This window comes from Cinclus cinclus, chromosome 6 (genome assembly GCF_963662255.1).
Source record: "Cinclus cinclus chromosome 6, bCinCin1.1, whole genome shotgun sequence".
Taxonomy (NCBI): Eukaryota; Metazoa; Chordata; class Aves; order Passeriformes; family Cinclidae; genus Cinclus; species Cinclus cinclus.
The window spans coordinates 29,989,000-30,012,599 of NC_085051.1; the positions used below are offsets into that span (position 1 = coordinate 29,989,000).

At 41.0% G+C, this 23,600-nt stretch overlaps 1 protein-coding gene across 1 annotated transcript in view; it reads left to right on the forward strand.

The window, feature by feature from the left end:
• Positions 1-1,330: 1,330 nt before the first annotated feature.
• The window catches only part of PLEKHH1 (pleckstrin homology, MyTH4 and FERM domain containing H1), a 41,283-nt gene continuing 19,013 nt past the window's right edge, over positions 1,331-23,600 (forward strand). The window contains exons 1-10 of the mRNA XM_062494493.1: positions 1,331-1,471; positions 6,862-6,924; positions 9,979-10,128; positions 12,798-12,881; positions 14,337-14,418; positions 17,114-18,123; positions 20,473-20,551; positions 21,153-21,241; positions 21,750-21,900; positions 22,905-23,044. Of these exons, the coding sequence (XP_062350477.1) occupies positions 1,331-1,471; positions 6,862-6,924; positions 9,979-10,128; positions 12,798-12,881; positions 14,337-14,418; positions 17,114-18,123; positions 20,473-20,551; positions 21,153-21,241; positions 21,750-21,900; positions 22,905-23,044 (1,989 nt within the window). The remainder of the gene's footprint in view (positions 1,472-6,861; positions 6,925-9,978; positions 10,129-12,797; positions 12,882-14,336; positions 14,419-17,113; positions 18,124-20,472; positions 20,552-21,152; positions 21,242-21,749; positions 21,901-22,904; positions 23,045-23,600) is intronic.

A 23,600-nucleotide genomic window follows, 5' to 3' on the forward strand; every position in this document is an offset into this window, starting at 1 on the left:
ACTTGCTATCTGGGACAGTTCCTATTACCGAACAAAGCAACCTGAACATAAAAAAACTCACAGGTAGTGATTATAGCCAAAGGGTATAAAATGTGTATTTCTTAACTTGGAACATCAGACATATAGCTGGGTAGAGTGCATTGTTGTGTTACATATACTCACACTATTACGTACACTCTCAGTAATTTGAATCTCAAGTCTTACCTGGCTCATGTTTTGCATGTATCCTGACAAGTGGGTACAACTGCAGGGACATCTTAAACTTCTCCTCTCTGCAGAGAAAGGCAAGTGTCAGGGCAATGAGGCTGAGTGACTTTGTTGCTTTCTTGCAAATCCTGGATTGTTCCTTGGTGTGTCACTGTTTGGGACTTGTGAGGATCTGTGAGCTGGTGAGAAGCTCCTTTAACAAGTAAGGATTTAATTGTTCTGATGAATCTGAGCTAATGGCTGTTCTAGCTTTGTAAACATATGTTATTGTTTGATAGTACAGCTGGCTGCTGGACTACACACACTGAGTTGACCTTTTTGTTCACAGATACCTGAATTTGGTTAAGAGCATCTATTACCTAGATGTTTTGTGTCTTTTACTATAAGCTCAAAGTATCTGAAATGTCTAAACAGTTACTAAGTAGGAAAATGAAAGATCTTCAAAAAATACTCCTTTCTCCAGTTTCTGGGGCCATATATATCTCTTCATGTCTACAAGGACTTCAGTAAAGCAGCATGTTTTGTCTTTAGCCCCAAGTTATTCCTGTATGGATTCTCAGTGTACTAACAGAGCAGTTGTTTAGCTACCGGGGCACTTCCAATCTTACTATGTCAAGTAGTTAGGGGTTGGGAGCAGTTGCTTAATACATCACATCATCTTAATACAGACTGTGTGAGATAAAGCACTGGTGACCCAAGCTGAAAATGAGCGATACATGAGGCAGGAGGTTTTAGTGACTCAAGAGTTTACAGCCATACTGGAACAAAGGAGGCAGTAGTAAAAAATACTCCTAATTTGTGTAGAGACTGAGCAAGACTGTAAGGGTGGCAGTAAGGTTGTTTCTGGAATATATAGTATAATGCCTTAGTAAATAATTTACTCATTCTAAAGGTAAACGTTTATCCATTAAGAGTGACCTCTGGCAGAGAGCAAAATCAGTGACTCAGGTTGGTACCACTTCATCTTCTGCTTGGAGTAGAAATGGCCTTTGTTACCAGTTCTGTAAGAGGGGCCAAGCAAAACTAGGCACAGAGGTAGTAAATCTGTCCTTCTAAAATATATACTTTTTCCCCCTTTGATTCTGTAGGATTTTTAGAGCACCTCAGACGACATCCTAGATGGATGATTAACTTCACAATGGCAGAACTCACAGTGGAGAATGACAGCTGCATGGACTGGCAAAAGCGATGCCTTGTGTTGGAGTCCCAGCTCTTCAAATTTCGCTTGCAGGCAAGCAAGATCCGAGAGCTGTTAGCTGAGAAGGTGAGGCAGATGTGATTTCTTCTACTTTGCAATGAGTTGTGACACAAAAACAAAAAATCTAAATGCCAAGATACCCAATCTGTCTGTTACTTGCAGTGAGGATTTCTTCCTTCATTACAGTACATCTTTACTCTCTGCTTATCTGTTGAGGTGCAGAGATGTGCCTGTCATAGTGGTGTAAAGTGGCATAATAGAAATTAGCCTTGTTTACTACAAAACCACCAAGTATTTGGACTCTAGTGGAAAACACTGTAGCAGCAAGATTCTGGATATCTAAAGTGACTGAGACAACCGCAGAGCAAAGATGGATGTTTTGGATAAGAACAGCAGGATCAGGATTTGGCTGGCAACAGAAAAGCTTGGAGGAGTGCAAATTGTGCTATAATGTTAAAAGCCGAGACAGGGATAAGTGTATTGCCATAGTGTTAGAATAACATTTCATATCCAGTCAAAACACTCTGGGGATACTGAAGTGCAAGGCCAGATATTTTGAGATCTAGATGTTAGAAACTTACATGGCATCTGTGGTTTTAGAGACATCTTCTACTAATCCCTTTCACGTGCCCTTTGTTTGCAGTCTAGAGGAAAAAACTGGTAAAGATCTGAGGATTTTATTGGAGTTTTGGTTTTTTGCTTGTTTTTTTCATTGTATGAATGTTTTTGTTTGTTTTTTTTTTTACCTTAAATGGTGCTGATTTTCAATTAGAATTAAAGGTTTTGGCTAAATTTATATGAAGTCCAAATTTGTAGGTTGCTGTAGGGCTCCTTTTTTTCAAACCATGGTTTACATTATTACAGTTCAGTCCAAGATTGCTCAGATATTCAATTACTACAGGAAAGTACTAATTTACTAATGAAATTGAAATCAGTACAGCTGACTGCAGTTTACTATACCTGATGACAGATCTGTTCTAAACTCACTTTTGCTCCATTTTCTATTATGTAACTTCAGTGTGTATATTCTTGTTTGTTGGTTTTGGATGTAAAAACATCCAGATTGACAGCAACTTGAGAGAGGAGTAATTTTCATCCCTGCTTTCACTGTAATTGCATTTTCACTATTGCCATATACTGCATGAGACATTTTTTTCTACTCTTCATATTTTAAGGAATTGTGCAATTCTAAGCAACTTTTTCATCTCTCCAAATTAGTTTCTGAGGTGGACCTTAGTGGTTACTTACCTTGAAGAACATTGGATGTGGTTATAAAGTCAATTTAGAAAAAAGCACATTAAAAAAAATCATGTATGCATGTGGAACAGGTCTAGTAAAGACAACCAGTATTCATATGCAGTACTTGTAAGTTTGCTGCGTTATGAGATCTGTATCCTTGTGCTTTATTGATTTCTGCTTTGAGAAACTTCCTGACTACCCATACATGGGACAAGCCCACCTACCAGACTTCCTTATTAGAGAACATACTTGCCAGATATATTTTGACTATCTCTTTAGGGAAGTGTGTGGGTCATGGCAGAGAATTAAATTTTCATCTACTTCAGGGACCTGGCTACCATTTATCTAACCTTTTAGTCAAAGTGATGTTCCTCTGTTACGATTAAGGAGTAGATTGGTTCAGTGATCAGGTTATTCTGTAACTACTTGTGCAGTGGTGTTGTAGCTTTACTTGAAGGGTCAAAGAGCTAACAGGCTTACAATTCCCACCTCCAAATGTCATGTGGGAAGGGGAGAGCCTCAGCAGGGACTGTGGGGCAGCTCCAGCAGGCTCTCCTGCTGCAGGTGAACTCAGACACACAGTGCTTATGTAGCATACTCCTCTGAGTAGTGTCCTGGGCCTCAGGGTCCCAGCTGGTGTGTAATGACTTGCTCAGAGACCCTACTTCCCTTCTCCTTGGTGACCACAGGACACCCCATCAGTCACAGCAGCAGGGGTTCCTGCCTGCGCTGCATCCTTTTCACCCTCAGGTGGGTAGTGATGCAGGACTGAAGGAGGTGCTTGGTTTGTGTCTAGTGATGGCAGCTTCAGGGATTTTTGTGATAGATTTTTATAGCAACTGTGATTTTTAAGGTTTTTTCCCCTCATTATGAGAATGAAGAGATTCTGACTTACTGGAGAGTCCTGCATTTCAAGAAAGGCTTTTTGAGGCAGTGAGGGGGGATGATCTTGGAAAAATGTGAAGTCTGCACAGTTTGAAGCTGTGTGCCAACCTGTGGTAAACGTTTTCTTGATGTCCTTCCAATGTGGTATGCAGTAACAGGAAAATTGGTATTGGTAGTACAATGTGCTCTAACGGTTTGAATACTTGAGATTTTTAAAATCCGCTTAGGTTGAATAATCGAGATTGCTGCTCAGAGCATGAGGAATTTAAAACCCAGTGGTTTAGCTGCCAATGCCCTAGTTCACATGGTGTGAACCTTCACACTGATACCCGGGTCTCAACTATCAAACAGAGCTGCCCCAGCTGCACAGAGCCTGGCTGGGGGTTGGCATGGCAGAAGAGCCTTAGCCTCTGCTCTCCCAGAAAAAGCTCTGCCATCCTGCTGGACCCCACTGGGCACAAGTCCCTGGAGTCCTACCTCGTGGACATTAGCAGGGATGGCTTTGAAAACAGGCAATTGTTTTCACCCTGATTTTCTTGTATACATGCAAGGAAAAGGGATACTCCTCTGTTGGGGAGTGGCATAGCAGGCCTTTGCCTCGGCAGCAAGTTGACCTGGTTATGAGTGAGCTTTGCAACAGAACAGCAGGAGAAAAATGAAGGTGAGAGGTGTAGGAACCTTTTTCCACTCAATGTTATGTAGCTTCTTCTAAGCCATCAGGAGAGGGAAAGCCTGTGTGAATGGTAGATGGGAGGATCTTTTGCAGGTTTTAGAAGTGCCATCTGGGTAACTTAACCTGCTTCTGTCTTATTTCAATAAACAATGAACATTTGGAAAAAGGCTCTTTTGTCTCATACAAGCATGGCTATTCTGCTAGTCTTGTTTCTCCCATACAAGCAGTCTGGGCTAGTGTTTGAAAGAAAAGTTCCATGCATTTAGCTTGGTTACTAGGTTTTTTATGTGACCTGGGTCACATTGCTTTGTAGCATTTGTCAAATTATAAAGCCTTTTGAATGAAAGGACCCATGTAAATACCAAGCATTATTATTTATTCTTTGAGGGACTTGAAAGAGCCTTACAAGCATGTATGTATTAAATCTGAATGTGCTCCAGTGAGTGCTGACACTGGGGATGAGTGAAGTAATGATTTAATGTACATGAGGAACACAGCAGTTACTTAACAGTTCATAGTAGGACAACCAACAATGTAGTACAGGAAATTAAGAAAATTACAAGTTCATTTAAGGCTACAGAGGGAATTAGGGTGACAAAAGTGATTGATTTGGCTGGAACTTAGCCAGGTCACCCTGCTTGCACAAGTTTTATAACTTCTAAGTGATCAGGATTGGTCCCAACATAGATTCTCTGATCAAGAACCATAACTGCTAGCAATGCAAAGTAACTGCTGGGACAGCAAGGATTTCTTCAGTCAGAACAGTCTGTCTTCTTAAAATAGCCTGAGTCTTTCATGGAGATTGCTCACATTGTGGATGATCAAATTGTTAGTTTAAGAGGACAGCTTGGTAAAAAGCCCCAGAATTTCATCTGTTTTATGAATGTAGACCCTGTCAATTAATCAGAAAACTAGGAGAGACCATCAATTCTGAAGCTACTGTCTTAAACACTTTGTTTCATGAAGCGTATTATGTCTCCCCAATAGTTATGTTCAGCATCTCTCTTTAGCCAATATGTTTTGGTGCTACCTGTCTGTGGTGATGACTGTCCAGAGACTAATAGAAAAATGCATGGGTACATCACTGTTCTGAAGGGGCACATACTCATGTCACACAGATCACTGCTATTCATGTCAGATTGCCTTGAGCTCAGTCTTTGAGAAGACTGTTTGGTCAGAGCAGCTTTGTATGGCTGCAGTCTTCTGTGGCATCTCTCGGCTCCTCTGCCAAAGAAGCATCCTTGATTTGGATATTAAGTTAGAGACTGTTGTATTTGATTGTTCCAGTGAAAAAGTAAATGTGAGAGGTATCATGCTAAACATAGGTTTTGATCTCCATGGTTTTAATTTGTCATTGTTTTTTTAGTTACATGACTACTGAGGTGTCTATGTGTATGTGCCTTTTGATATGTGTGCTGGTAGAGGTCAGTCTGCTCCTGTATCAGTGAGCATGTATGGAAATAACAGTTGTCTAATTGCCATATGAAGGAAGGCAAATGGAAATGAGAATGCTGCCACGTCCATTCTGAGTGATCAACCCAAGAGGAATAAGTCTCATTTTTAGATATATTGGTTTGGTCCTGTTATTGACCAACCTGAATACTTGGCTCCAATGCTTTATCAGAAATGCACTGGAGAGCAAAGGAGCTCAGTTCCCTTTATAGTTTTTCTTCTTTAAGCATAATTCTTTTAATTTTCTGAAGAGTCTTCTATGTCATTATTTTCATAGTGAAACATAAGTAAGTGCTGCAAAATCTATGAAGCATTCCTCAGATTTCCTTGGTAAATAAAACTTAGTGTCCCTAGTTTGTATTAAGGGACTTAAATCTGAGACCCATTGAGAGACCCAAGCAGGCCAGGTGAGGACCTTGGCAAACATCAAATGAGATACTAGGTTGCTGTTTAAAGAAAAATTTAAAACAAAAACAAACAATTAAAGAAACACCCAAAAATCCCCCAAACCAACCACCACGCACCAAAAAAAGGGCTCTATTGGTGAATTATTAGAAGAACTCCAGGTACATCTGAATTTTATGAGAATGAAGTGACTTAAACATTTAGGATAAAATTCTATTCAGTGTCCTTTGACTTAGATAGCATGTTGAATCATATAATTGTCATTTTGCAGAGCTCTTTAAAATGGAAAGAAGCATAGGAAAATTAAGTTCATTTTTAATCTTGTCAGTTATGAGTCTATGATACTTTTGAAACCAAAGCAAAGTATTCAGTTGTTATAATGTGGCATCATGGAGAACCTGCTGTGAGCTTTCCAAGATTCATTCATTTTTATTTACCATGAATGAATCCTAGCTGAAATAAGATAGGAGAAGAATGGTGCACTGTAGACAGGCTCCTTGTAGGGACAGCCCATGGTGTATAAATTGTAGAGACGAGGTCAAGACTTTGTCACTGTTCCTTTGACCTGTGTAATGAATGATGAAGCTCACTAATGAGAAAATGGTTCCGGTGTATTCAAAGTAGGGCAAAAGACTGGAAGAGGTCAAAAGCTTTTTTTTTACCCTGGTCAAAGCTGTCCAGTTAACTCAAAATATGCCAAAGATCTGTAGGCTTGCACAAATTGTGAGTAAAATGTGACTTTCCAGGTGATGTTAATTTATTTTCTTTCTTTTTCTTTCTTCTTTCTTTTCTGTTTCTGAAGATGCAGGAATTGGAGCAGAGAGTGATAGAAGCAGAGCAAAGAGCTGAGGATGCAGAGAAACAGGTAAAAGATTTTCTGATGGTGGCTCTGGTACCAGTCCACTCTAAATTCCTTCCAGTCTAGCATACAGGCAGCAATCTGTAGTGCTATGCCCTGCTAGGGAAACACTGATTTACAATGGTGAATGGATTTTCTGTTCTACTTCCCAGTCTGTGAGCCTTAGCTGTGAACAGGTGCATGAATATGTTGAACCCTAAGTGAAAACAAGCACCTTACACCTTCCTGTCATCTACACAGCCTTTGCCCCCTCATCCATGAAAGGCATGCTTGGTTGTGGAAAAGGAAGGGGATGTTGTACCTCAGGATTAAATCACAAAGATAAGGTTGTTTGGCAGGTCATCAGGAAACAAATACTTAAGAATACTGGTGAGGACTTGTCTACAAGTAGAGAAGGTTCTGTGAAATAAGTAGGTTTTGCAGACACACCTTTATCACTTGTTTTGGACGTTTTAATATTTACTGCTCTGGCTCAGGAGCCCATGGAGAAAAACAGTAAGAGCTGGATTCATTGTCTGTTACTGTTCTCATCTAAAAATTAGGTATATTGTCTGAACTAGTTCTTCTATGCTTCTTGAATAATGGAGAGGGGGCAAGAGGCAGACTTCAGCTTGTGAACGGGCTATAGAGAATAATGGACCTTTGGGAAGCAGACATTCTGCACTCCAAGAAGTATTATGGAAACAAAAGAGCCAAAGGTGGGCCAGGTGGTCTGAGTTCTTGGATCACTGCTAAAGTAAAGTGAATCAGCTCCCTCCAGCTGGAAAAGAGCTTCCAAACTCAGCACTAAGTCAGGGGTTGAAGGGCATAAATAAAAGCCACACAGCCAAGAATGACTGTCAAAGATGATTTCAGAAGTGAAGGACTGAATAGGCAGTGTTGTAAGCACTGGGAGACTTATCATTTGGGAAGCAAGAACTTCAAGTACTTGGGAAGATATTCTGTCTGCAGATAGTATTTTTCTACACCAGCTTGATAACGACATCAAGATATTTTTACTGACCAGCTTAATTCTAGGAAAGATGCTGTATCTTGACTCGGTGCTGTTGTCTTCTATGCTAGACCAGCAACTACAAGTGAAGAACAAGAGTTGTTCTTGAGACTGGTATCAGTAAGTCCATACCCAATCAAGACAGGCAAAGGTAACACAGCAGAGGCAAAAGTAACAGCTGTGACAGCACCAGCAGGAAATAGTTACTGCCACTGGCTGGTGAAGGTTTCATACTAGCGGACTCCTCAATGACAGGAACAGAGTGCTCAGGATATGATAAATACAATGACAGCAAGGGACAGGATAAGGAACAAGTCAAATCCAGGTCCAAGAATGGGCAAGAAAGGGAGAACTTGGCTGAGAAGGTGTAGCAGAAGTGAGGGTTGCCTTCACTCACCTGCCACCAGCAGTTCTGTAGCCATATGTTGGCAGGTCCTAAAGACTAGCAACACTCAATGCCTTTCCAGCAGCTTTATCCACATCCAGAGATAAGTGTTCCTAGAGAAATGCTACATTGCTTCCTGACGGTCTGAAGAAGTGACAGCATAAGAGTAGGACTATTCTGTTCCACTAATGAGTACATTCACCATGAATGAGAGGCAGCCAGCAAATGAGAGGGCTCCACATCAAGTGCAAAATCCCTTGTTATCTTTCTTTCCAGGAGTCTGGGGGGTTGGATTTGTTAATTCAATGGACTCCCTGTAGCTGCCAACCTCAATTAAGGAAATCACATGTTTGCAGTCCCCTCACTGAGCCTCTAGTACAGAGTCAGCATTTGGGCATCAGACAGGAAGGAGGGGCCATTTCTTTTTACTATAATCACCCTAAACTCTAATGAAAGCTCATCCGACTCAGCAGGCTTAGTTTTCTGGCTCGGATGTTAGGTGCTTACCTTTCTGATTCAGTATGAGGAAGAGGCAGTTTGCTTCTCTGCCTAATACAGGCAGACAGGAGGACAAAACACAGCTTCGGCCAGTATGAAGTGTAGGCTGCTCAACAGAGTGTGACTAACCCTCTTGCACAGACTCTGTGAAGTGCTCAGATTGCTGCCTACATTCTGTCTTTCTGGTTCTAAATTCCTGCCAAATTTATGCTATTTGGAGTTGGTTTCTTTGCAGATTGAGCTTCTTTGAGATGTGTTGGAGCCAGAGATTTTCCCATCATCAAATGCTGCAATTAGTACATTTGAGTTATATTGAAGGGATTCCCTTTTTCTTTAGTAATGAAGTCTTAAAATCCATTGTAATAGAATGAGGTAATGATAAAATGGAGTGGCATTATTGAGAGACAGGTTTTGAAGAAAGCAAAGAGACTTTAAAAATTTGCTAAAACCTAAAATGCTTCAGTAGCCACTGGATTTTAGTGGATTGAAGCTTTGCCTGTAGTGAAGGAGCACTACAGTGATCTTTCTCTTGCTGAGATGAAGAAGTCTTGATCCTGGTGGGAGGTCAAAGAGGGGCAAATCTTTTGTAATATCTAACATTGTAACTCTTTAGTAGGTCTGGAGAAAAGACTTGGCAGAAAGATAGGAGTTGCCAAAACACTGTCTCAAGCTGGGGATAGGAGGATGAAGGACATCCATAGTACATTTTCCTATAGAAATCTCGATCTTAAGGAAATGGCCTGGGGTTTGTGGTATATACCTTGGTAGTGAATGAGGTAAAAAACTGGGTATGATATTGTAAAGGAGAAAGGTGGGATGTATAGTGTCTGTATGTGTATGGAGACTATGGTGCCTCTGTGGTCTCTTTGATTAATAATTTGATTGTAATATCTCACAATCCATGATGTGTTTATCTATTCATAGTTCAGTTTGCAGCTGTAACTGCTTCAGCATTACAAATGAATGGCCAATGTTCTTTTCGCAAATGTGGATATAAACTGTGACCTGAAGGGTGTTGTGGTTTTTGATGCTTTATTTTTCTTTTCCTGACTTGAAAAATAAGAAATTCTCAAATACTCTAGTTTATTTTCATTCTATTACCAATATGCAAGCAGGTCCTTGATTTGCATTGGTTTGTTTTGGTGTTTTTTGAGTTTATTTAATTTTCTTCTGATTACCATTACAGGTCAGAATTATGGAAGAGAAGATAAAACTAGCCAACATGAAGACTAGTGAATCAGACAGCACCCTGCACAGGAAATACCAGGAATTGTTGTGCACAGTGCAAGGAAAGGAGGATATGATCAACAAATTGGAGACACAGTTAGCAAAACAGGTAGGGTTTTTTTTCTACGGGAAGGCCTGTAGGTTTCATGAGTTGGAGGGATTCTGTAACGTATATTTCAAAGATAGGGATTATATCTCATTGCATGGTAGTCTTTCAGTTGCCTCCAGATCAGCTGTAAGATGATGCCCAGCCCAGTACAAGGTACTCTCTTTCCTTTTCAGACAAAACATCCCATCAGCTTCAACAGCCCGCATCTTTTCATTATTGGAGATCAGTCAATGTGCCTAAAAGGCTTTCTTATGTTAGTACTGAGACCCTACATTGTAATGCTACACCCTGGTCACAGTATTTCTCTGGCTTTTTGGCAGATTGATTGCTTTGCAAAACCATTGTGTAGCCTATTTCTGACTCTGTTCATGCTGCTTCTTGGGAAGGGTCTTTTCCCAGTCTACAGTAGTCCTTTAGCATAGTTCATTTCTTGTCAGATATCATTATAAAAGAGCAGCATTTTCTCAGTATGGATAGTTCTTAGTCTCTTCCTTTTTCAGTTGGTGGAAGGAAGGGCTGCAGCCCATCTACAGCAGGGCTTGTATTTCACTTCTAGTAAAGGCCTTGTCCTGTGGTTTTTATAACATGAGAAATGAGGTATTCTTACGTGTTGCTTAGTAAATAACTTAAACAGAAGTAGAATTGTACAAAAAAAATATTCAGCATTTGAGTTACATTGAACTAACTGCCACCTATTTCAAGGACTCTTACTAGAAATCTTGTTCCAGCAACAAGAGGCAAAATGAGTTTCTAGAAATGAAATCCAAAGCTTGGCAATTCCAGACAAGAAATACTCATTATCAGAGTCACTGGTTTAGGTTCAGAATGGGATGACTTGGTGGCAGGCTAGAAGGTTACTAAGGGTCCCTGTAAGGCATGCTATTTTTTTTTCACTGGGACAGGAAGAGCCATGGAGTTCAGAGCATCATTAAGGCAACACTAAGGTTGTGTGTGGACCACACAATACCATGGGACACAAAGAATCTCCAACTGCTTTTGGATCTTAAAACACAATAACTGCATCTATGGCTGCTGTGCCTGAGTGAATTGGTTCTGCTTAGAGGCAGGGCTTACTAAGTGTGGTGACAGTGCTGTCATCATGTCACTATTCTACTTTAGAGCCCTAAGTAAAATCTTGGCATTGCACTTCACCATGTAGTGTAATAATCGGAATCTTTTACCTCTTGGATCTTGTTCCAAGACAAGTCCAGGTCATTAGGGGATTCAAAGGCAGTTCCCATGTGATGGATATTCAGAGATGGTAGATGTACTAAATGTGCCAGATCTTTTCAGACCTGTAGGCACATATAGTATTCTAACTCTTGCAGAGGTTGAGACGTGATGATTAGGAACACACACAATCATATGAAAGGAAAAAATCTAAATAAATCTTCTTAAAGCATCTGATTTTATTGCTTTTATTTCATTATGTTCAACTGCAAATGTTACAGGTGCCTATAATGTTGCTAGGGCCTATTTTAAACTCAGCAAACATACTTGAGTAAGAGCCTCTAGATGTGCAGTTGTAGTGATAAATAGCATGTGGTGATTAAAAGTAATATGAAAATGTGGGGAATTTTGTGTGGTCTGTTTATCAGTGTGAAAAATTTAAAGTGGGGGGAAGGACTGACATTTTTTATATTTGTAATTACTGATATTTGTTTACTTCAGAAAAAACAATAAAAGGGAAACCACCAACTGCTACCAGAAGGCATTATTTTGCCCCTTAATTGGAGAAACCAAGGCTAATGTGCCATGCAGCATATTTTCCTCCGCCCTCCCTCCCTCTGTTGCTTCTGGAATTGATTTCTTCTTGCAGTTGTTTAAATCATTATGTAGATAGGGGAGTTTTCAGTGATGTTGCTTGTGATGAAGCCACACGGAAGATAAAGCAGAAAGCTTCAGATGATCATAGTTTAATTCAGCATCTTTCAAAAGAAATTTCCAGAAAAGTTAAAAAAACATCTGAGAAAACACAGCTGCAAAAGCAGTGTAGCAATATTACCCAGGCAGATACTTGAGGGAACAATGGTCATTGTGCAAATCAACAGTATTGCCATAACACCTTTCTGTGGACTAGAACCTGTTCTAATGAATATGTAAACATACAACCACTTAAAGCATCTGAAATCCTCCTAGCAGATCTTAGTGTTTTTCAAGGTCAGATTGTGGAGCTTTTTTTTTTAATTTACTTTCTCAGTAGAATGTTGTGTGTGTGTAAAATATGTTGTTATTTGCATCTTGTGCACCTTCAAAGATTCTGCTCTAGACTTGTGCTTACAGCAAAAATTGCTTTTGCTTGGAATGATTCATGTTTTATGAATCAGTTATAGACACTGCTTAATTCTTACTACCTTTGGCCAATAATGTGTGCATAGGCTGAGGGAACACTACAGATGCTCAATTGTTACCTGGCCTGGATTTTGCCATTCCACAGCAAACTTTTGATACAAGCCTCTGAATTTAACCTTAGCAACCATGTAAGACAACTTAGAGCTTGATGTTTTTTCAGAGGCCAGCTGAACAATTGTATCCAAGTAGCAGTCTTAAATCTTGTGTCTGGAATGGGACCTTCTGTGTTTAAGTCACTCCTGATTCAGTAACTCACTGAAAACAGTTAGTTGTACTCTCCTAATGCATCTAATGTTGGTTTTGGTTTCTTGGCACAGAAACAGCTGAGGACTGAGGAAGCCAAAATTGTTCAAGAGAAAGCTGCCAAGATCAAAGAGTGGGTAACATTTAAGCTCAGGGAGGTAAGTCTCTGGCTTTCTGCCAGGTTTCAAGGCATGTGAATAAGTACAGTGGCTGCTCTGCCAGGGGATTCTTATGTAGGACAACATTCTGGGGACAGTCTGTCTGCCACAGGGACACTCTGCTTGTTTGGCCCTGCTCATACTCCATTGTACGGCTGGGATCATCACTCATACCAAGGGCTGTTTACTGGGCAAACTATAAATGACTGTGAAGTCACCAGTGCCCAAAAGCAGTTTCTGAAGATGACTAGTCACAAGTGGCTTTCCTAGCTTTCCTTTTACCTGTCCTTCTTTTCTCTGGATGCAGTTTCTGTTCATTTCTGTTATGCAAACATGTCCTTTGCTCTTCTATAATTTGCCATTTCTGACTAATGCTTTTTCCCTACTGCCCAGTATTTTTTGTCTGACGTCTCTGTTCTATCCATCCTGTGGATTTATGCCTCTATCTGGGCCTGCCTCTAGAAAACAAAGACAGCAGTGGGTCAATATGCAGTTTCAAAGATGGAGTAGTAGTTTTCATCTGGGAGTGGGCTGTCTGGTCTTTTATTCCAGTTTAAAAACATGTATTTCCAAGTTTATGACAGGGAATTTGTTGGAGTTGGGAGAAGCAGTCTGTGTGGGCACTGGTTATGTTATGATGTGACTTTGTAATGCCATTAGATTGTGTAGATAGTCCACCAAGATGCTGTACTGCTTCTCTTGTCTGTGAGAAGGGAAGGTTTGGTGTGACCTGCTATGAATCCAGGACCATACACTCATACTGTGTCTTTGCTGGCAATGAGATTTGTGCCAGATGCTGATTCCAGGTGCATAGCATGCACAAGTGGATCGCTGCCAGTTGGAGAACTTGGCATCTGTGTTGCCAGTGGGTTACTCAAGACAGCACCATAGGTGATTGTTTCAAGAGGGAAGTCTGTCTGGGTGTACCACTGCTCTGTTTAAAAATGAATGTTGGGACTCTTCAAGAAAAGGTATAAGGCAAATTTGCAAAGGATCTCTCATACCCTTATTGGAAATGTAAATGCGCCCTTAAAATTGGTTTGCTTTTTGCTTTTTTCTTTGGTCCTTTGAATCCATGGAATCTCCTTTTACTACATACAGGGTGAGATGGAAAAAATGCTCCTTCTGGGTAATGTTTTTTGATTCTTTGTCACGAGCATTATTTCTGCAACTGGAGTAAATGGTAAGCCATAGCAGGGAAGTAAATTTAAAGACTTATTTGAGAAGTGCCAGTATTTCATGCAGAGGCTGTTTGCACAGCAAATTATTTTAAGTGGGCTGTCTAGTGATGCTGCTGATTAGAAGGACTTCAAGGTGACTGGTACACTCACCCATCTTTCTTTTCCTTGTTAAGAAACTTGAAAGTAATAAAGATGAAGACGTGTTCTGTGTAGTGGATCACACGTGCTCACAATGTTGCATTATTTTTCAGTTTTTATTATTCTTGTTTCATAGCTTGAGCTAGAAAATTACCACCTGAAAAACTGTAATCAAAGACTGATGGAGCAAATTGAAGCTCTTCAGGATACATTGCAAGGTAAATGTGTTCAGCTGGCACTGCAGCCTAGTAACCACCACAAGAGTGGAAGTAGGCATTCCTGGGTTGTATTCTTAACTTTGTCAGAAATTAAAACTTGTGGCAGCAGGCATTAGAGTTGCTCTTAGCCAGGTCCATTTTTAAGATGGGAATAATATGCTCACCTGCCTTAACTCTTGTTTTCCCAGCAACAATTATGTAAATTTTTTTGGTTTGGTTTGGGTTTTTTTTTTTTTTTAGAATCTGCATTTGCCATTAAAATTAGCAACTGAGTTCCTGAGTTAGAAGAATTCATTGTAATGCATAGTAGAACTCTCCATTCACTTCAGTACTGCAGGGGAGACTACATCCTGGGATGTATTATCCCTGATGTATTTCCATGTACCTCCACATGTGAATTATTCTCATCCCCACAGAACCTCTGTTGGCATAGCAGAGTGTGTGGTGAGCTGAATAACTGAATCAGCCAAGGCAGCAGCGCTTTGGTCTGCGTTTAGAAGCTGGGTTCCTCTGTGCTATTGGGTTGGAAAAAGCTGCTTATGGTGTTTTGGGGTTTTGCAGGTTCTTAGGTGGCTGAATGGGAAATTTTGATTTCCAGGCTTGAATGCAGCACCTTTTGTTGTAACATACTTTGAAAAATAAATTCTCTTTTAACGTGTTTTTTTTTTATTATTTTTTAATGAGCTTGGTTTGGTCAGAGTAAGGTGAGCTAGTTTCCAAAACTTCACTGGGCATGTGGACAGAGGACATTTCTTTCCTGTAGAAGTCTTTCTGGCATTCCTATTACTCCACAGCAAGGGAATAGGGCAAAATTCCTTCTAAATCCCACCACATTTCTAGTGAAATGCTTTATGACTGGGTTTTTCTCATCCCTTCTGGCTCTGACTATTCACAAAAAGAGAATGCCTGGTAAGCTGCGTTAATAATCTGGTATTAAGTGTTCTCTGGATCCCAGCTCTCTGGGCAGTAAACAGTACTGCCCTCTTTCCTTATCCCTCACTAGTCTCACTATGCCAGGCTGAAGTCAGAGGCCTCTGCAGAGAGATAAATCTCTTCTTGCTTGCTATGCTAATAGTAACAGCTTCTTCTTCCTAATCTCCTGTCACATCTAGGAAGCTGCAAAAATAACAGTAATATTTAAAATTAGTGGCTTCTTTTCTGTCTATGCTAATGATTTACCTTAGGGTCAGGGGAGAATATATGCTACAATTTGTGTGTGCCATTGCTATGTGTTAGCTTTCCTAACACTCTGTGCTTTGTGAATCAAGTGCCAAGATCATGCTCTCACGATTGTCTTTTTCTCAGCTGTTTCCAAGAGCAAGTTTCATCCTCTCTACTGTCAACAGTAATTTATTCTGCTGTTTGCTCTTCCCTCTGCAACTTTATGTTTTCAGTTTGTTTCTATTCCCTTGTAAATCCCTCGGGTGGTGAAGCAATACCCATAGAGTTTGATTTTCAGGCAGCATTTTCAGCAATAGCTGTGCAGAGTCATACTCACCCATATTTTGCAATTTATATAGCATCTAATGATTTGGTTCTTTTTCATTCAGGCTGAAATAAATGCCAAAGTCAATCAAACATCCTCTGCCATTCCAAGTTTAATGCCCACTTTCTCATATTCTAAAGCTGCTATTTGGTTGAAATTGTACCAACGGGGATAATCTTTAATAATTGTGGAAAGGAAGAAGGTATAATAAGTATAAAGTGTAGGTACTAAGTAGAAAAAGGATGATGGTGGCACTCTAGGATCTATCTTTTATGTCATCCTCTAACATAGCAACTGACATGACGGGGAAAGAACTTAAAAAAGGAAGATTTTACCACCAAATCATGTAAGTAACTATTATGAAACTTGGTGCCAAAGCACTGTATGGGTCATATAGCACAAAAGGACAGCAAAAAGCTCTAGAGCAATTCTTGAAAAGTGAGGAAACTCCCCTTTTGCTGCAATGTTTAAGGTCTCCATACCTTTGCTGGAAGCCCCATCTAGCTCCTGGGAATGGATGGAACATACTAGATTATTTGATAAGTTAAATCACTCTAGGTCTACTAAAGCCCAGAGCCATGCTAAGCAGTGTTCTGGCCACTTCTATGTATTTGACAAAGTGTTGTGGGGATAGGTGCACTTCCCTCTCATGTTTTAAGAGAGGAGGCATAATTATATAGGTAAAAATAAAAACTCCTATATTGCATTAGACTGAAAGCTTGCCTTGGCCAGCATCCCATCTCCTGGCTGGCTGTTCACATACAAAGTAATGCAAGTAAATCTGTCCTCTCCATATACATTTCCAGCTTCTGCTCTCAGTAGTTTAGGAAGTTCCTAGGCCAGAACTCCTGTACTACTAATACATTAGTTTTTTCTGGCCTGTAGTGTTCTCTTTGTTTTTGTTTTTTTATCTGGGGAAAAAAACCTACCTTCTGTAAATTTCAAATGTACTGCCTAATTTCATTAGGAACCTCTTAATTTCAGTTTTGTCAGAAACAGTGATTAATCTTTTCCTATTCATTTCTTCTATTCCCAATTATAAATGTATAGTAGTTTAGTTATAACTGTGTCCACCCATCTCCCTTCCATTCTGTATAGCCCTGAAAAGGCCAGGGTGCTATAGAAATACACCTGAATGTACATTAGGAAGCAACGTTGAAGACATTGAAGTGTTTGAATGCCTTAACCATATGTTCTCCTTCCTTGTAGATATGACCAGCATTCCTCCCTTTGAATCTCTTTGGAGCTGCGATTCCCTGAAGCCCCGAGCATCACACACCTCTTTTGCTGACAAGATAGACCAGAAATCTGTGCTCCTTGCACCTGGTTTCAGAAAGGTGTGTCCAACAGGACCTTCCAAACATGTCCTCTCTTCACCAAACATAGTCCTTGCCAATGACACCTTTACTGAAAATGGACAGGATAAATCTCTGCTTTCCCAGAGCATGCTGAAGCTCATGTCTGACCCATCAAGCTGGAATCTCTCGACAGAGAAAAATATGTTTCCAACCAGAAGTTCTGAACATGGTTTAGGGTGCTCTGGTCCCTTATCACTGGACCCTCCAGCTGAGACCACAAAAATTCTTGAGGCTTTGACCTTCCAATCATCTTTGGAAGGAAACTGTAGTGCTATGAGCACCTTGCAAGAAGTGAGTTTGGATGGCACCAGCTTCTCTGATGATCTGAGTGCCAGATTCCATTCCCACCGGGTGGACTCCTCTTCCTCGGGAGAAATAATGAACATGCTGGAGGGCCATCTCCAAACTGCTGAGCCACCTCTGGTTGTGTCAGCATCAGCTCTTACAGCACATTCCTTCTTTCCAGGGAGGGAACGCAGCCTTGGGAGTAGCGTGACCTTTCCAAAAATACAAACATCCAATACACCAAGAGACAGTATCCAGCTAGCTAAAAGACATCACAGCCAACCACAGTCAGGGGCTAATTCTTTCCATCATGTAATGCACTTAGAGACTAGCACTTTCCAGCCCATAACAGACCTTCCAGTTGACTGTGGGCGTGTGGAGGAGACAGACATTGATGATGATGGAGTAACAGAGAAGATGGAGACAGAATGTGACCTGCTGAGGGGAGAAGCTGGAACGTGTGAGGGAATGTACCACTTACCTGCAGTGCAAAAGGAAGCTGTGAGTTCTGAGGCTGGCACACTTGACCCAGGATGTAAACCTCCCACACCACCTCTGCACCGCTTCCCATCATGGGTAAGAAATGCAAGGACAGCAGTATGAGAAGTGCTGCTTGTCTTTGTGCCCAGTAGTTAGGCTACAACACTTCTTGATCTCAAGGAATTGTTACCTGTGGGTATCACAAGCTACATTCCTGAGCCACCAAGCTGGACAGTTCCAGATCATGGGGCATGCTGGTTCTGTTGACGGCTTTTTTTTACTCTTTATAAGGGGAAAATGATCCACTGAAAAAAACCCCATAGAATTATAGGAATAAAAATGAAAGTCAAAACGTACTGCATTGTGGTTTATCATTATATGGGTCATTAAGAGTTAATCCTTGGTTCTGTTGTCATGTGTTTAAGATAGGAAAAATGAATCATAAATGCAGTGGATTAGATCAGATAGCTCCAGAGTGAGAAAAAGTTGTGGATACTAGAACAGATACAGGGATTGGATCTCAGCATTCCTATCTCATGGTATGCTTCTGCTGTTAGGAACATTTTGTGAAAACCTTTGGTAAAGTGAATATACATGAATGTGAATGTCCTGTTGTTTTTTCTTACAGTTATTTGTGAGATCAAATGATGAATTGTTTTTTAGTCCAAGATTTGTTTAGGATAGAAAAATAAGCCTTCTTGTCTACTGAGCAGGTCACTTGTCATAGAAAGAGATCAGGTTGGTTAAGCAGGACCTGCCTTTCACAAACCCATGCTGTGTGGGCCTGGTGCCCTGGTTGTCCTGCATGTGTTGTGTGATGGTGCTCAGGATGGTCTGCTCCATGAGCTTCCCCGGCACCAAGGTCAGGATGACAGACCTGTAGTTCCCAGATCCTCCTGTGGCCCTTGCAGACGATGCCACACTTGCCAGGCTCCTGTCAGCTGGGACCTCCCCAGGTGACCCGGGCTGCAGGTAACTGATGGGCAGTGGCTCAGTGAGCTCTTCTGATACTGAGCTCCCTCAGTACCCTCGGGTGGATCCCAGATGGCCCTGCAGACCTGTGTGTGTCTAGGTGGCAAAGCAGGTCACTGGGCATTTCCCCTTGGGTTATGGGGACATCATTCTGCTCCCCATCCATGTCTTCCACATCAGGGGTCTGAGTATCTGGAGAACAACTGGTTTTACCAGTTGGTCAGGCAAAGAAGACCTTGAGTGCCTCTGCCTTTTCCTCATCCTTTCCTGCTGTTTCCCACATCCAATAAAGGATGGAGATTCTCTTTTTACTTCACATGTATTTATAGAAGTCTTTTATTGTCTTTTACTGCAGTAGTCAGGTGAAGATCTAGTTGCCTTTGCTCCTCTACTTTTTTCCCTGCATAACTTCATGGTGTGTTTGTAGCCCTCCTGAGTCACCTGCCCCTTCATCCAAAGGTCGCAAACTTTTGAGTTCAGCCAAAGCTCTCTGATCAGACAGGCAGGTCTTCTTCATTGTCTCATCTTTCAACACATGGGAATGACCTGCTCCTGCACCTTAAATATTTCCTTCTTGAAGAATGTTCAGTCTTGCTGGATTCTTTGTCCATCAGGACTGACTTCCAAGGGACTCCATCAACCAGGTCCCTAAAAAGGCCAAACTGACAAACCTGGGGGAAATCAATGTAGTATCAGAAGAGACAATTCTGTTTTCATTTGCTTTTTTAAAGGCATGGGCAAACAATTGATTTATTGAAACTCCAAAGTCAAGCACTCATTGTTAATTCTTATATATTATAAAATTTTTGGTGTACTTGACTTGGAATCTTAGAGTACTTTTATGTGTGTGTATTATGTATGTGTGTTATTTCATAGTGAATTTTGGTTGTATGTTTTAAGGAGTGCTAAGAGGTTTCCTAGCTTTGAGGCTTATCCATTTCACACTGGTTGATGTCTTAGTTGGGTTCCTCCTCTGGAATTTTTATCAATTCATGAAGCGCTTGGAGATCCTTTGAACTGAAAGCTCTGTGTGTTGTTGTAACTGATTCACAGGCTTATTGAGCTCATTCCAGGCATTTCTTTCATTCCCTTATGGAATGGGCATCCTTTGCAGCTGATGACTCAATGAATTGTTTTGGAATAGGGCTCTTCTTAAGTCATCTTAATGCATTGTTTATAATTTGGGAAAAAACCCATCTCTTTCCAAGCGGTGATGCAGTAATTTATTGGTAATTGTGTGTAGGTGTTTCAGTGTGTGGATAGCACCTCTGTAGCTGGGAATTAGCACACAGTAACATGCTTCTGTTAATGGTCATTCACAGAACAAATGGTATAATTCAGCTATCCTTCTTAGAGAGCCCCTCCTTCCTGCCCAGAAGTGTGACTGTGGTGTGATTCTGTGACATGGGCATTTTTGTCTGTAAGAATTACATTTTTGCCTGATCACCGTTGTTCATGGTGTTATTGTTCCAGGAGAGCAGAATCTATGCTGTGGCCAAGTCTGGCATGAGGCTGTCTGAAGTGGCCATGGTGAACGAGACTTCCAGCTGCTGTAAGTTCTGGACTAGATCCATCCTTAGAGGGAGTTCATAGTGACAGTGTAGGAACTGAGCTTCTGGCTGTTCACCTTTCTTAATTTCCTTGCCTGTTTTCAAAGTTAATTAGACTCATAGGTAGCTTCTATAAAGGAAGGGAGAAGATATATATCAGGTATATATGAATATATCTGATTTTGGGGATGGTTGGTGCTGGGCTGTTTGTGCCTCTTCAAACAGGGACATCTTCAGGGATTCTGTTATCTCCTCCATCAGTTTTGCAACCTGTCTTCTGCCTCTGCTTGTCCATGGCCTGTTTTTAGTCTTCTGAGTCACCATCACCTTTACCTGTTAGGGCTTTTTTTCTGTTTGTACAGGGTACACCAAATTGCCATTGTACCATGGGGAGCACAGAGTGGGTAAGGTGTCTTACAGGCTAAATGGAGGGAACATTGCAGCTCTCTCTGGGAATTATATGGCCTTAATAATGCATCTCCTGGCCTTTCTGAAGCCAGACAGTCCAGGATGGCAGTTCTCCATGTGCTTTTCCATTAAAACCTCCTCCTTTTCACCAGTTTGTATTATTTGCTCTCTTGCTTTCTCTCTGAATTTCCCCAGTTTCCAATTTCTCGTGTTCAACTTCTGGACCATTTACCTGTCTCATCTACAGAAATGTCACAGTGCCAGTCTACTCTACGCTGAAGGGGGTAAGGAGTTACCTCACTTTTCCTGTTGTGGAAAGCATGGTCCAGGGCTGCTAGTAATTTGAGACAAAACAGGATTGAACTGTGTGGTGAAGGAAAGAAAATTAGAGAGTGTCAGGAAGTACTAGACATCAAAAGAATGCAGAACGAGCAGCAAATTTTAAATATATTTAAGAACACAGAACATTGCAACAAGTTTTGGTCCAGAAAGTTGCAGTGTGCGCTATGAAACCTAGAGGTGATAGTGGGTGTAGCCTAAGGAATGAAATGGAACATAAAGATCATGGAAGAGTAGGAGGCCGTTACCAGTGGAGAGCCAAACAGATCAGATTAGAGAGTCCATCTTGGAAGTTCTCAGACTAGAAGGGGAGGAACTGAGGAACCCTGGGGCAGAAGTGGGCAAGGCAGTGTGACAATGGGGGGCATGGTTTGCTCTGTCTCCTGATTGAGGAGGGATTGTCCTGGGGAAGCTCTTCTCTCACACACTAACCGTACAGGTCTGTTTTTCCAGAAAGCCACACAGATCAGCAATGTGCCTTTCTTAGATGAGTCTTCAGGCTCTGATGATGACTGTGGCTCCCATGCCAGCTTCAGAACTTCTACTGCTGGATCTGAGAACAGGAAAGCTAGCATGCCAGGCAGCCCTCGTGCCGTGAAGAGAGGTAAAGTGAGAATATTGCTACATGAGCAGAATGAACTCTGTCATCAGAGTCAAGATGCCATGCACAGCATCGTCAGTGACAGGCAAATGCTCAGCCAAAGTGATGCTATCAAGGAGTTCTCCCAGAATGTGTGCAGACATCAACACCAGAAACAGCAGAACCCCATTCTTGTAGATGATTTTTACTGCCGATAGGTTTCCATTCAGGCAATTGCTAAACTAAGACTGGGAGGAGGATTGCCCTCCCAAATTCATCACATATCCAGTCGTCCATACCTTTGCTCTGACTTCTCCTTGGAAGCAAGCTGCTACTGACACAATACAGAAAATGTTTTTTAGTCTTTGTCATTGACTGGTAATTTCTTGACCAGTAAGTCCATCTCACCTATCTTTGAGAGACATGAGGTACTTTGAGTACTGATTAGGACTATTTTTCTTGCCTGCTGGGAGGGCTAAACTGGTTGTTGAATGGAATTTTTGTTACAGTTGGTTGTCTCTAAAATAGTTGTATTTCATGTAGTCTTAATTTCTGTTGTGCTGCATTGGCAGATTGTGCCTGTGCATTGCCATGTACCTGTGGTAAAAGATTCACAGAAAGCAAAGCCCCATTGCTAAGTGAAAAAACCTTTTCCTTAGTTGAAATCAGAGTGGGCTGAGACTTTATAATGGATGTTCCCAGATCAAAACAAGCTGTGTCTCCTTCAGATGACAAGTCTGTTGATTTTTTTATTGGATATATATTTTAATCTGGTTTTATTCAACAATAATTTTATTTCACTGTCAGTATCCAAAATTCATTTTTCACTACTTGTCTTCCTAGGGAAATAAAAAGAGCCCTTGGAAGTCACATTAGTGGGGTTTGAGTTTCCAAAGTCTGATCTGATTTGTCCTTCTTGAACCAAAAGAAAACATAATGGTGAATGCAGAAACTCTTTTGGAGTGTACAATATTCAGTTCATGCTTTTATCTAGCCATGACTCTCATTCCTTCCTTTATTTTGAACAGGTGTATCTGTGTCCTCACTGAGCTCTGAGAGTGACTATGCCATCCCTCCTGATGCCTACTCCTTGGATGGTGACTATTCAGAGCCAGAGCATAAGCTACAGCGAACATCTTCCTATTCCACTGATGGTGGAATCTGCACTGTAAGTCTTGCACTGTAACTGCTATGTTACATTTGCAAAGGGATGAAAACAGAGCCCAGGCCTTATGAGAAAAGTGTAACTACAATATATTGAGTAAACCCCCTGCAAGGTGATGCTCTAACAGACTGGGCTATTGGTCCAGCTAATTGGTATTTAAAGACACCACCTGGTGCTTCAGAAGAAGGTGCAATTTCTGTTATGTGGTTAGGTAAAAGTATAAGCATCAAGAGCTGTCATCTTTCCTGGTGACCTATGTTGGTTTCCTGTAGTTGTATTGTACTTTAATGAAGGCCTTACACTTTTGTGACAAAACAAATTTGGAAATTCAAAGGAAGGAAGGAGAAAGGAAAGAAACCTCAAAACAGGCAGTCTTAAAGTCTGTACTCTTCAATGTAAGAGATCAAACAGACAAGGAGCAGGGGTCTAGTCATGGTGTAGAGACAGCCTTCACTTTTATTTAGAAAATCAATGCCTCATAGGAAGAGAAATAAGTTTACAGTACATCAAACAGTCAGTGAAATGATCTTTGATGGGTGCTACTAAACAAAGCAGAAAA